The sequence below is a fragment of the Phalacrocorax carbo genome, chromosome 7 (genome assembly GCF_963921805.1).
Source record: "Phalacrocorax carbo chromosome 7, bPhaCar2.1, whole genome shotgun sequence".
NCBI lineage: Eukaryota > Metazoa > Chordata > Aves > Suliformes > Phalacrocoracidae > Phalacrocorax > Phalacrocorax carbo.
Window position 1 is genome coordinate 23,019,950 of NC_087519.1, and position 14,325 is coordinate 23,034,274.

General features: G+C 40.2%; 1 protein-coding gene across 1 annotated transcript in view; it reads right to left on the reverse strand.

The window, feature by feature from the left end:
- The window catches only part of NEO1 (neogenin 1), a 209,046-nt gene that overhangs the window by 39,360 nt on the left and 155,361 nt on the right, over window positions 1–14,325 (reverse strand). The window contains exons 8-11 of the mRNA XM_064455827.1: window positions 9,768–9,987; window positions 3,577–3,731; window positions 2,859–3,007; window positions 1,610–1,748 (exon numbers count right to left, since the gene is read on the reverse strand). Of these exons, the coding sequence (XP_064311897.1) occupies window positions 1,610–1,748; window positions 2,859–3,007; window positions 3,577–3,731; window positions 9,768–9,987 (663 nt within the window). The remainder of the gene's footprint in view (window positions 1–1,609; window positions 1,749–2,858; window positions 3,008–3,576; window positions 3,732–9,767; window positions 9,988–14,325) is intronic.

Below are 14,325 nucleotides of genomic sequence, written 5' to 3' on the forward strand. Positions count from 1 at the left end.
GCCCTTGCCTGAGTAAACAACTGGTTAAAAGAAAGGAAAGAGAAGGGAGGAACGTCTGTGGCACAAGGCAACGTGCGGAGCTCTACCACAGCATGTGCCAAGACCCCCACTTCTCAATATGTTTCTAAGTGATGAAAGGGGGATGAGAAGAGAAGTGACAAATGTTAGCACAGACAAGATCTGATAGTACAGAACTGCAGAAAAACGTCAGGATATTTTGTGCCTGGATGTTCAAGTGAGAGATGAAATTAATGGTAGATAAAGTTACACACATGGGAAAAGTGATCCTGCCTCTATAAGCAAAATGATAGCTCCAAGCAGACTGATGCCACCACGATCAGTCTACCCCAAAAATGTCACCTCAGTGCTCAGAATGAGCCAAAAAGTCAGTCAAATGCTAGTAATTACACCCTTGCATCTTGGGATACAATTTTGGTCCCTTCTACCTCCTATTTTAAAAGCATGTAGGAGAAAAGAAACCTAGAAAAAAGTTCAGAAAAGGGCACTGAAGGTTGAAACAGCTTCCACAAAAAAAAGGTCTAATCATTTCTGTGCCTTTTGAATCTGGAAAGAGATGAACAAGGGAGAACACAGCAAAAGCCTAGAAAATGAGGAGTGGGACAGAGGGGGCTGGTGGACACTCATTACCCACTCTTTCAGGCAGTACAGCTATAGGCAACAAATCATGCTAACATATAACAGGTTCAAAACAGAGAACATGGTGATTTTTCACATAAAATTTATTTGTAGAGTCATCCATAATATCAAGCGGACAAAGATAAAAGCTGACTTGGGTTGAAGAGGATGCTGACAGAGTTTCATGGAAGAGAAGCTGAATTAGTAAATACACAGAAACCACTGTGGAGTCAAGAAGTCCCAGAGAAACAAACTTTTGGACACAGAGAACTTGGGACAACACTCTTCTCTGCTCCTCGATTCTGCTTTTGGTCACTCCTGGAGAAAAGGTTCCAGGATGGGCTCACTTTTGGTCTGCCTGTTCTTTTATATAAACAAACTTCTCTATAAAAAGATAGACGTTAACATTAACTCTGATCATTCTACAACTGCTCATATCTGTATTTGCTCATGTTACCTCTTTATTTGCCTTATAGAAAATACTGTTACCACTTCCTGCTTTCATTATTAGACACAACTGATTTAATTGTATCTGTGCTGGAGTCCGAAGACATGCAGCATTTTCCCATATAGCTGCAATTAAAACAGAAACACTCCAAAAGCAAAAGTCTGCTCATATCTAAAAATATTATAGAAGCTAAAAAATAATTTGGCATTGTTGCCTTGAGTATAATTGTGTTTCTGTCCACTCTTAATACTTTGTAGACTCAATAACCCATGAAATAAACTACTGATGTTGAAATGAAGGACACCGTTGTTTCGTAATCAGAATCAGGTATAGTGATTTTCCTTCACCTAATTTGGAAAGCCCTGGGGGGACGTTCAGCACGCATAGCCATACACAACAACTGCACTATTAATAAAATAGGGCAACAATGAACAAAAAACATAGAAGTCTTTCTGGTTAAAAATTCACTTAAAGGAAATTACCACATAATTCCTGAAAAAAAAAATTTGGAATAGAACAGCTTACCATCTGACAGCGTTCGTACAACAACATCTTGGGTTGAGACTCCAGGACCGTGTTTATTGTAAGCTACCACGCGGAAACTATACTCTGTGTATTTCTTTAATCCGTTAATGGTGTAGGAGAGCCCTCCTACATCAACGTCCTGTTCATGAACACACACACGCAAGTCAAGGTCAGAATCAGGTCTGCAACTATTATACATGTCTTAGACTTTCAGTATAGTAGTAAAGTCAGCAGCAGGAATGACACCTCTCTGTAGCACCTGCAGACATCCACATCTTATACACATCCAGACACCCACATCTTATACATAGCCAGGACTTGTAAAGGTGCTAACAGTGAGCTTGCAAAAGGAAATTCTACCTATGTGATTTAAATCATAACATGGATGCTGGTTCTGTAAATTAAAAGGGATCTGACAAACTTGCCTATTATTAAAAAAAAATATTACTATATTTTGAATAGTGGGATGCAGAAGTAGAAAAGGTGATTTTATTTGAGGAATACAACATTCCTGTTTAAAAACTTCTGTCAAAAATTAGTGTAAATGCTAACAAAAATATTCTTCCCTTAGCTTTTTTATAAAGCTAGAATCATATTCATTTGCAATTGGATGGGCAATTAAATGACTGGGATTAATCATCCCGAAGTTGTGACTATTCTCAGGTGGCAGCCTATACTTGCACAGAACATACTGGATTCTTTCCGTAGAATCCTAAGAAAATTTAATCAATTAGACACTCACCACTTCGAAATATCAATTGCTGCATCAAAGAACTCAAGAAGCAAGAAGAGTTCAGATTGAGGATGATTAATAAAGAGTTCAGATTAAGGATGATGACTAATTACTGAAAATTGGTAATTAGCCTACTTTACCGAAATAAAACCAGCCAACCTATAAAAACTATGCAAACATCCTTTACACTGTCTGAACCAGAACTGTAAAATGATGACAGAGAAATTAATTGCGTTTTCCTCTTGTGATGTGATGGACATCCGCAAATGCTCCTTGATGCTCATGTATACACAGATAAGCCATCACGTAAAATACTGCTTTAATCCCAAGACATACACATTTCAGGCTGGATTTTTAATTTTAAGTATTTCTGTATTTTAGGTTAAAGGATTCAGCCTATTAGAAATATGAACACTTCACAAGGTGTTTCTAGGAATTTAAGATAAAAACATAAGAGAAGAAAGAAAAGGCCGTTAATGGCATTGGGTATCACGCAGGGAGAGTCAGGCTTTGTACCTGCTCCGTGTTGTGTCCCTTCTCCATGTAGTAGAGCTTGTAGTTCTGGATTTCTCCATTGCCAGACAACGGTGTTTCCCAGGTGACAGTAACGGAAGTGGGCGAGTTGGCGTACGCTCGGATATTGGGTGCTGGGCCAGGAAGCTGAACTGAAACGTAAGCATGGAACTCTGCTAGTCACCAGGTCTCCCCAGGAACATTTTCAGTAGCTAATTATTTTAGAGTCAGCTTCAGTAGTCATCGGCTCCAGGTAAAAGAATAGGTATTTTTTCACATGGATTCGGGGGAGGTGGGGGGGGAGGGTAGGGGTGAGGGGGGTGAGGGGGTGGTAAAGGTAGGACCAAACTTCTAAAGGAAATCCTGCACCCTGGGTCAGATTCCTTTTGTCCTGAATGATCCTAATAAATCACACACTTCCTATTTTCTTAGAGTTTTCTTTTTTCACTTTCAGTTAATGTCAATTTAAAAGTATTTCTTTCGTAACAGAAACTTTAGCAAATTTACCAAGGAATGTCTTCTCAGTTCTTCTTAAGAGTGAGAATTAATCACTTAAGCATACCAACATGTTAACTTGGAAAATAATTTTGAAACTATGGTCTGCAAGCACAACTTTTAAAAGTATCAACTTACTCTGGGAAAGGTCATGAATGGGGAAAACAACAACAACGACGAAAAATAAATCCCAAAGTCAAGAAGGCTTGAAATATTTACAGCTTACCCTCCGGCTGAGTTGCCACCTTCAGCGGTACCGAGCTCTCTCCAGGGCCATGCTTGTTCTGAGCCACAACTCGAAAGACATAAACTGTTTCTGGCATCAGGTTTTGGATCGTCACTTGTGTCTCTCCCGGACGACTTGTATTTTCAATGCGTTCCCTTTAGGAAATGAAAGGTTTGGGCATAGAAACAATCATTGATTAGTAAGAGGATTTTTGAGGGGTAAATGAAGGAATAGCTGCTACTAAGATGTATCCTGTCAGAGCGCATCTAATGTGTTAATGATGTGGTTATTTATACTGCGGTGACTACACAATAAAACAATAACATGCCAAAATTGCTGGTGACAAACAGGTCCTAATTTTGTAACTTCTCTTTGAAAAAAAATATGCACTGAAGAATAAATTATACTCGATGTCACAAAATTCTAAGGTGTTTCTTTGTTATTCTCCCAACAGCATGCAATAATTCATAGTGAGTTTATCCTACTACTCTGAAGCCAGAAGAAAAATATTGAAGCAGCATACATAGAGTCTGGTGAGGTTTAAGGCATTTTTGTTAATACCATGGGGCTGTTTTTTGTGTATTTTTCAAAGAAGCTGCTTTAATGCATTCTTCTACCTCCAAACTGTACTTAGTTCCTCCCTAATATTTAGACTTTTTAAAAACCATCCATGGGCTCTGACACGCATACACCCAGGCAGACAGCTGTGGCATTTATGCTATCCACAAGCAGTGGAGTCAACAAACGCAGCGTCTGCCCGTGTCTCCACGGCTCTCAGCCAGCCTGACATGTGGGCAGAAACCATCCTTCAGCAGCGGTTTACACTTGTATTGTGCACTGGGCATCAGGCACCTGAGAGGGGCTTCTCCCAGACGATGCTCACCTCCAGCAACACCGAAGAGACAGCTCCGGGCCACTGGAACCCCGAGTCTGTCTGCCAGAGCCCAAAGAAAGAGCGTGCTGTGCGGGAAGGAGCGTTTATGTTAGGCTCACCAAAAAGGATGACATTTTGTGAGCTGAAAGCCATAATCCAGGTGGGAGAACGCACTCTGTGTACTGAGGCAACTGGAAGGATTACTGCCCTGTATTTAGTAAACCTCCATTGCACCTTCCAGTCACGAGGGGGCTGGCTGCCTCCCCGCTGCGGTAGCACTGGCTTGTGTTGAGCATAGTTCAGGAAACTTGGTCAGTTCTTACCAAGCTCAGGATTGAGGGGAAGATTAAAGGATTAATCATAACTACAGCTTTTATTTCCAACACATTGCTGTTGTCACGTGAATTTTCACAGAGCTACGTTTGGGTAACAACATCTACACACTGTCCTTCTTTGAAGAGAAGCTACCTACTCCCTGTAAATACAAAGAAAAGCAGCATTATAAAAGAAGAAACCAAACACTTCCCCACTCAGAAAATGAAGGGAAAATGTGACTGCTTTGAATACAGTTCTTTCCCTTTTGTCTGCTAGACTTTGTTTAGCTCTACAGTAGAGGGCAGGCGATTCTCATCCCAGTGATTAGCTGCTATTAAGTAATTTTTAATGCAGAAGCCTAAGCAAAATTATTCCAGTCTCCCCTTTCCTACCTTCCAGCCATTATGCTTTACTTCATATCACGGAAATCCAATGCTGAAATCCTAATTTTTTATTTACTACTTTTTAAATCAACTGATACGGTTGATTTAGCATAACTTGGTTGAAAACATTTTTAAATCTCTGTTGATTTCTGCACAATTGCAGGGCATTTATACAGAGGGAAACAATACCTTTACTGCAACTAAAGATCTGTTCAAACACATTTTCTGCAATATTCTCCTTCATGGAAGTTCAGCTAAAATGGCATCGCATAAGCAGCTTAATTTATTTCAGATTTTAAAAAAAATTCCATTGTTAAATGAGCAGCCTCGTTATAGCATATTTGAATTAGAAATGTTTACAGAAGTTTTTTTTTCTTCTAATGGTTACAAAATATTTTTGCAAGAAAGAAGCTGACAGAGAAGCGAGACACACGCTAAAGAAATATCACACCCACCACAGAATGAAAGGTGGGAGTGAAGGGGCAGGAGAAAGATAAATCTTTTCCCTCACTAACTTTTCCAGTTATAGCTAGTGCAAGATGTTTGCTGGAAAACGCATTTTCAAATGGACAGTTTCCTTTAAGAAGTGCCTGAGATACAATGATGGTATTTGAAAACCCGGAGTAAGTGCCAACTGATTCATAGCTGTGGAATAACATTCATCTCCCATTGACATGCAAAATACATTGCATCTTCTGCCTCAAGTGTAAATCCACTCACTGATTTTATCTAGGAAGGAAAAAATGAGCAATCCAGGGTTATTATTTAAAATTTTTTAAAAAATCAAAATATTTTAATGGAATGACAACATTTATCAAAAAAGAAATACACACATCAAAGTATCACAATTTCAGTAATAGCTATGAACTGCGCATTCCGTCACAACAGTACGTTAAAAATATGTTGAGATTAATCTAATTAAGTGCTACATGAATCTCTCATTTATGCCCTTTCTTAGGGAGCCTTGAGCACCTTTTATGAGCTCCAATGTGTTTAGGTAGGCATAATACATAACAAAACAGATGGTCTATACGAATAACTATTACCCTACAGAACATTATGACTATTCTAACTCATTCCAGTTTAAACCCCAATTAAAAAGCTTTGTAAACTAAAGTTAAGGTTTAAAATAGCTATCAAATACCTAAGGGAAAAAGCCTAGGGTTCAAAACCAGAAACAACTGTTAATCTGCAAATGTAAAATTTAAAGTTACACTTGTAGCAAAAAACAACCTTCAGGGAATTATTAAAAGTGAATATCGTCTGTGCCAGCCGTGTCAGCTGTAGAGCCTGGCAGCGAGCTCAGGGAGACATTTTGACAGTGTGATTACACACAATTAAACTCCATTTTCTGTGTTTGAAGCACACTCTTTTGACCCGTGGGTTTAATATCATTTGAATATCTCACACGTGTGATTTACCATCTTGTACCAGCAGCCTGCCAGCCATTCCTTTTACTTTTGTCCAAATCTTGAAAGTTTGGAGTTCTTCTGCCTGAGTGCTTGTCTGAAGTTTTACAGAATTAAACCTCCCTTTGCCCCCACAATGCATCCAAATTTTCCTACTCCTTTCAGGGGAACTATCTGCTTATTTGGAACACCTAACACAGGGGTGAAACAACCGTATAACTATACAACCTAGGAGGAGGACAGTAATTTCTGTCTGATCAGATTACTTCAGTTCTTCTAGAGGTGTGACAATAAAGCCATGAGACACCCACTTCATTTGCACCTAATCGCCTCAATAAAAGCCCCTCCTGGACACCACCAAGGCAATGTGAAGACACGCCACCAGCTGGTGCCCTTCTGCTGATTCCAATCTTGACGGCTGACTTCCACGCTTTGAACCATTCCTATTCTGTGGATAGTTTCAGTTTCTCTGTTCAAGGGTAACCTCCAAGCCCTACCAATCTCTACTCTCACTCACTCCTCAGCCAACACTACGTACCAGCAGGACCAGTTTTAATCATTTCAGAAGCGATAAAAGCAGCCACTACGACTCTGGCAGTATTTGCATTTTTGCTGTAATTTCTTGGTCTTTGCTGCTTACAGATCTTCCACAACATTCAGCTTAGGGGCCAACATTATTCTGCAAGCATACGCGGAGTTTAAAAGGTGCAAGATATGATTTCTCTGGGGGTGGGGGCAGAGGGCAGAAGGCGCCCCTTGGCAGCTGAAGCTGCTGGTGGCATTAAGGGAAGGCATGGGGCCCAGGAAGAGCCTTTTGCAGGGGTGCCCCATGATTATGAGGGGGAAAAATCATGTTTGATTCATCTTGCAGTCCTCTAAAGAAGTTCAAAAGGGCAGAGGTAAGGAACACCTTTACCATGTTTCTGTGTGTATCTCCTTTCACTGAACAGATAAAAATAAAAGAAGCGTAAATCAGCGGCAGCTGAGGCAGCTGATACCTCAGGAACTGCACACCTGGTACATTGTAGAGAGATTTAAGCACTTCTACAATTCACAATACAAAGATGACCCTCTATAGGCCTTTAAAGATGGTTTAGAGATGTCAAAATATCTAGCTAAGCCATTCTGTGTTATATGGGTTTGGGTTTGGTTTTTTTTTTTTCCATTCTTCACAAGCCCTATTTAAAAGGTAAATAAATCAAATCCTAGTTTGATCTCTGCTCAAATACAAGGGACGAAGAAACACCGCTTAGGCTACTAAAAGGATCCATTAATGCAAGGATTGAAAATGGTACATGTTGGCCAAAGCATAACAGTATGAGGAGGTGGTACATACGCATTTAAAACCACTGCAGAGATACACAATCATGTATAATTCAAGGACTACAAAGCGATTATTTAAGCAGTTTTATAATGTTGAGAAAGAAAGGAGGGTTGCACATCTAAGCTTGACTTCAAAATTCTCCAATTTCTCACTGGTTAGTTGTGTGACATGCTCATCTTTTTTATTCCATAACCAATGTTTCCCACAAGGCCCAACAAACTGGTCAAAACGTACCACGTAACATCAAAAGAGCAAACGTAACTTTTTTCTTCTTTTAATTTTATTGTTCTCATTCTATAAATCCAGGTTCCATGGCAGGATTTCACAATATTTTCATACCAATATGTGAAATGCGTGATACCAACTGTCTTTATGAAGCATAACAAAAAAAACTTCCAATACGCAAAGGAGTGGTGAAGTTGAGAAAATAGTGAATATGCACTAATAAGAGGCTTTCAGAGCCTACTTTGAACCCTAATCCAGAAGGGCACGTAGGCAAACAAAGATCTCACTGAAGTCAGTGAAACCACCTGCTTACATATAAGCACTAGCTTAAGTACTTTGCTGTGTAAACTTTCTGGGAACTACATTAACCCAAGCCCCGACGGTTGCTCTGCAAGGACTGGAAACAGCAGTTTCTGCAGATTGTCCTGTAATTTCCTAACTTATTCACCACAAATTATGAGATGCCTCTTCCCCTTTGTTCTGCACATGCTTTTGGCCCAAGAGGAATATTTTCTAGATTTCTGTAGCCTTTTATATAGTGGAAGGGGATGCATTTTGTTTCCTCAAAAGCAGTACAGGGAGAGGCATGAAGCCATCTCCAGCAAATTGCTTTCTGAAAACCTAGTGGTCAGAGCAGCTACAAGCAGAAACGTGACAGAGGAGAGGCAGGAAGCAAGAACGGCTCACAAGATCCACCTTTTTTCCTGCCTCATTTAAAATATCTCCACTAAGAATGAATATTACCAAAGTAAAGAAGCAGTAGAAAAGTAAAATTTGTGATACAAAGAAAATTTTACTAATTGCCTCATTTCATTGTCATGAGCCTGGATGAGGTGTCCATCCACAGAATTAAGAAAGTGGCAATTCACCGTAAGTAGCAGCGTGTTTTATATTCTACTCAAATGCCTGACTTGACTTGGAGTCTGATGCTTTAGTCAGTAAGTAGACAGATCATTATCTCTTAAGTAATAAATCTGATAATCATGTTAATTTGCAATTAATTAAGCATTGCTTAAAATGATTGTTAGCTCCAACTTCTTCAAACTTGTCACAACAAATTGAAACTGTAATTCTGAGCAGCAGATCCCACTAGGAAGAAAAAGGCATAGATTGAACTAAACCATTGGGATAACAGGTCAAAAACTCATGAATGCTTCACATTAATGAAATTTCTACTTACAGGGATCACTAGAAGAGACTCAACATTTAAGTGACACCCACCACAGCTCTCTCTAGAATCAGACTACATTTACAGGGTTTTAAAGCCTGAAGTGACTGCTCACTCTCAATAGCTGGTGGACTACCTGGGGATGTTTCTGTGTCTGTGCTGGATGGTGTTATAGCAGTGTCAGTGCTCCCAAAGAAGTGTTACAGCCTGTGCTCACTCCGTTTCTAAGCAGTCTGCTAAAAGCAGGTAGCAACTGCTTGCAGTCTGTCAAAACCAGGCACAAGACTTGCCCATAAGACTACGTATATGAAGCAAATAAAAATGCCCTTCTGCTAATCAGGGTGCAGGAGGGGAGGGAACACAACCCCTAAGAGTCCACAGCCTGTAAGACTTTGAGCATTAAAGCCTTAAGGTTTATAGCGCTTCTAAGCAAAGCTAGCACAAAGAAGGGTCATGAAAGAGCACGAACCATTTTACATGTCAAGATCTTTACCTGTTTATACCTTCCTTGGTGTAGAAGATTGAATAGGTGAGGTTGTCTCCTTGAGGATCTGATACAGGCGTCCGCCACGTCAGTCTGATGAAGCGAGTGGAGACGAGGGTGGCCACAACGTCCCGTGGGGCTGAAGGCAGTGGTCCTGTTGTAGCTGGTGCTAGATGGTCATTAGTGGCACTGGTCAGTGAAGTGGGAGGTAATGTTGGGATGGCAACATCTTGTCATGTGCAAACATTGGGGAATATGAAGGGCAAACATCACCACGGTTTAAAAAAAGAAAACGGGAAAAAAAAACACAAAAGAAATAAACAAAACCACGATGGGAAACAAAAGAAAATGAACACACACAAAAAAGGCCATTAAACTGAAGGCTGACATGCAGGCAAAGGTAACTACTGAAAACTAATGGGAAATAGTAAAGGACACATCACTGTCGAGCAAGCAGACCAGATCTCCATTGTAATGGAAGTGGCAAGGGAGAGGGAAGGGTGAAAACTGAGGATAAAATATGACCTCGTAAGAGGACATACCAGCGGCAAACAATACTTTCATTTCCTTGTAAACCAGATGTAACACCAAACATTTAACAATAAAAAAATCCAACTTGGATTATTTAGTAAAAAAATACATCCAGACCCAATTTTCTCCTTTATTTCATTAACATGCAGAATTCATTTATACTATTCTCAGTCACAAAAAGTGACAGATGGGATACACAAAATTCATTTAAGAAGTGCAAACTCATCCAGGTTGTGCCATTAAAGACTGAAGACAGTTCACACGGTAACTGCTTTTGGAGCTGGTTGGGTTCTGCTACTGCCCATGATAAGACATTGTGACAAACTTGGTATGGCAGTGGAAATAAAGGCCTTTTCCTGAACTTTCATTACGGTCACCATTTCCTTTCCATCAATGCTTTTCCTCCCTCTCATATCACATCATTTTACAAAGATGCTAACAAGGATAAACAACTCTTGCTTCATATTATACAAAGACTTAACAAACTTTTTGTGGTAAGTCATGTACATCTTCCTGTATTACTACTCTAAAGCTAGGATAAATCTCCGGGATTATTGCATTAAAAGGTTGGCAAGTTAACGGCACAAGCTGTAACGTACAAATAGCTGTTCTCTGAATCCTATTAAAGCAATCCATCCAGTAAATCTAACAGTAATATTCTGAGCAGCTGGACCCCAATTACCACATAGTATTACAGGAAGCACGTTTAGTAACAAAAACCAAAAGCTCAGGCTACCCTGAATTTTTCTGGATTTTAAACTATTTACCAAGCTTAAGCTGCTCATTGGTATTTTCCGCACAGGAATCTATGCAGCCAAATACCTTTATTCACTTATTAATTACAGAAGCTAACTAAAATGGCTCAGATTTCCCCAGGAGTTCAGGGCTAGTACAGCTTTTGTTGAGAGCTGCAGCATCTCCACCTAACATACAGTCAGAATACGTGCACTTGCGTCTCAACAGACAAGGAGAAAACTGCCCACATAAAATCTGACTCAACCAGAAAATCTTATCTGAACAACCAAACCTTCGGGCAGACACACCGAGAATGTCTCGGCTGCACTGAGAAGCCCATCTTCAATCACCACCTGATTTTACATTCTAAAAAAGCTTGCTAACCAAAGCATCATCTCACACCTAGGTCTTGAATTGGCAGAACTCTCATTTTTTCTATTTCCCAGGCAACTCCTGACAATGCCACAAGAACAAACCATTTGCTTTTATCCAACTTGGACAATGTGATAAAAGTACTTGGGCAGAACTATGAAACCCTTCACTGTGACATATGAAACACTACCCTCCGCAATGCCACAAAAATAAGGGTGTATTTCTTGGGAACGACGACCACCACAAATGAGGCACAACTCCATGGGGATGTTGGCAATGTCCTCCTTCCCTTCCTGTGTGTCTGTTACTGCTCCATTGCATTGCCCGGCCTTCCTGAAACTCCCATTCACACTTCACCTCCTGTCTCAGATACTGCCCATCCTGTCAACTGGGAAAGCTTCGCTCCCCCAACAAGCACTGTGTAAATACAATCACCAATTTAATTACATGTTTTTTCTTCTTCCTTTGACACTAAAATCAAGACTTTTTACTTCAATATGTGTATCTTTACAGGACTCTACAAGACTCACAGAGCTAGGCATTGAAAGTACACATCACAGAAAGACAAGTATTCAAGAATATCTTCTTAATTATCTTTTCCACACTGTAATAGCCACAGATCACAATTAAGTACTCTCCAGCACCCCTGTCCCGATCAATGCACTACGCCATTAATTTCACATTCATTTCAAAATCTAAACTATGTTTATGTTCCCATAATTAGGTTTCTTACAGAAAAGCACCATGTTTTAGCTCTTATTCTGGACTCAGACAGGGCCCCTGTGCCCTCCAGGGCTAACCTTGATATTGCAGACTACTCAGTACATGGTATTTCATTACACAGCTTCACCCCTCATTGCATGGCACAGTACAATACAGCAAGGAGCAACAGCAGCATCTCAGGGCAGAAAAGGTTCTAGCTGAAGTTATCAGCACTTACCGTTACCGCTATAACCTTACTCCAAACTACACCACCACAGTTTCTCAAAGCAGTGAACACCAACTTGTGTTGTGGATAACTTCTTGACGTCGGTGCTGGATGACCCAGCAGGAGAGATGCTTTCCTACATTTGGCTATTCGTAAGTAAGGAAAATTTGTTCAGAGATTTCATAGTCAGTAGCATCCTTGGCTGAAATGACTGTCAGCTGGTAGAATTTAAGATACCGAGGAAGGCATACAGCATAATCAAGACACTGAACTACAGGAGAAGAAACTTGCACACAGTCAGAGGACATGTGCAATCCCACAGACAGCTGCCCTTACAGGCAGTTGAGATCAGGAGAGCTTGCTGATCTTCAGGGACGAACTACTCACAACCCCAGAACTATCTATTTTCCTACATGCAAGAAAACAAATGAGCAACAAGGCAGCTTGGCTGAACAGGGAACTCCTGGCCTAGCATAAGCACAGAAAGTGTAAAGGAAACAAAACCAGAGACCAAAACAGCTCACCAAACAAAATACAGAAACACCATCCAGGCATGCAGATGTGGAATTCGGAAAGCCAAATCTGGACTGGACAGGTAGACGGTGGGGTGTGTGGAGAGCTGTGGAGATGCTAGGACAGTGAGGGTTTCATTTCTTAATCAGTGACTTGGATGACAGGACAGATCATCCATAGCAGGTCTGCAGCTGTATCGGATTGGGAGGAGCAGTAGGTACACTGGCAGAGAGAGGGACCCGCCAGGCTGGAGAAGCCGGTCGGTATGAACCCTAGAGAGCCAATGCTGACAAATGCCCATCAGTGTCACGGGATCTTCCCAACTACCATCTCTCTGCTCCTAAATGACAATTAGAGCATCAGTTCAGTGTCACCTGTACGGTCCCAGTTACACCAGCCCAGCTTCTCCCATGTTGAAATTTGAGCCCACATTAATAGCTTTCCTTGGACTGGAGACTCACTCACTGTGCCCATCTTTACTCCTTCCACATCATGTTGCCACTGAGGAACACAGTACGGTACTCTGCAAAAACCTCCTTGGTACCCATAGTTTTCAGCATCTTTCCCAGAGTGCCTGCTCGACTGACTCCCATTTCATTTCAAATTTTATTTTACACTTCAATTGAATATTTTCCCTTTACAGAGAGCTTTAATTTCCTACCCTTCTATTAGCTAATTACATTAATAATAATATTTAAAATCACGAAACAGTTTGAGGAGTAATCTGTAGGGAGGCTGTTATAAAAACAGACGTGTTTTACAGCTGCACCAGCCAAATGCCTTCTGAAGTAGCATCTTTTGAACCATTCTGGTGACTTCTTGACTGACTGCTTCACACATTTATTTAAACTACTTCACATGTGAAGCACCTCAATTTTTAAAAAAGAAAGTTAAGACACTTGATATCCAGCACAACAGGTAGTTGCTACTTCAATACACAAATTCCTGATAACCACCATTTCAGCTGTTCATTTTAACTCTAGGAAAACTATCAGAGCTGAATTTCTATTGCATAGACTTAGAAAGAATGGAACTCCGAAGAACACTACCTGACTGCCATTCTTCAGTACAGCAGTTGTCTTTTTAGAGCTCGAAATGCAAACCACTTATCTTCCATCACCTTACATTAATATTTTGGTTTCTCTTATGTGTCTAGGTAATATTGTCAGGTGATCTGCTTGAAATTGCATATTCTTGATGCAAAAGCTGCATCTTATCTTTAAAAATCATTCTATTTAATTAAAATGCTATACAAATATTTTTAAAATAATTAAAATGAAACAAAATGTTGAAATTTCTCTAAGGAAAAATATTCCCCCGATAAATTTTTAAAATTCATCTGCTTAATCTAAAACACTTCCCACATACTCATGTATTTGTCTTCCTATATAATGAAATAGATCCATCTTTTACATAAGTGATCTGCACACAGTGCTTGAAAAACCTACTGGCATCAAGATGAAGAGTCTGGGAGAGCTGCTAAGACTT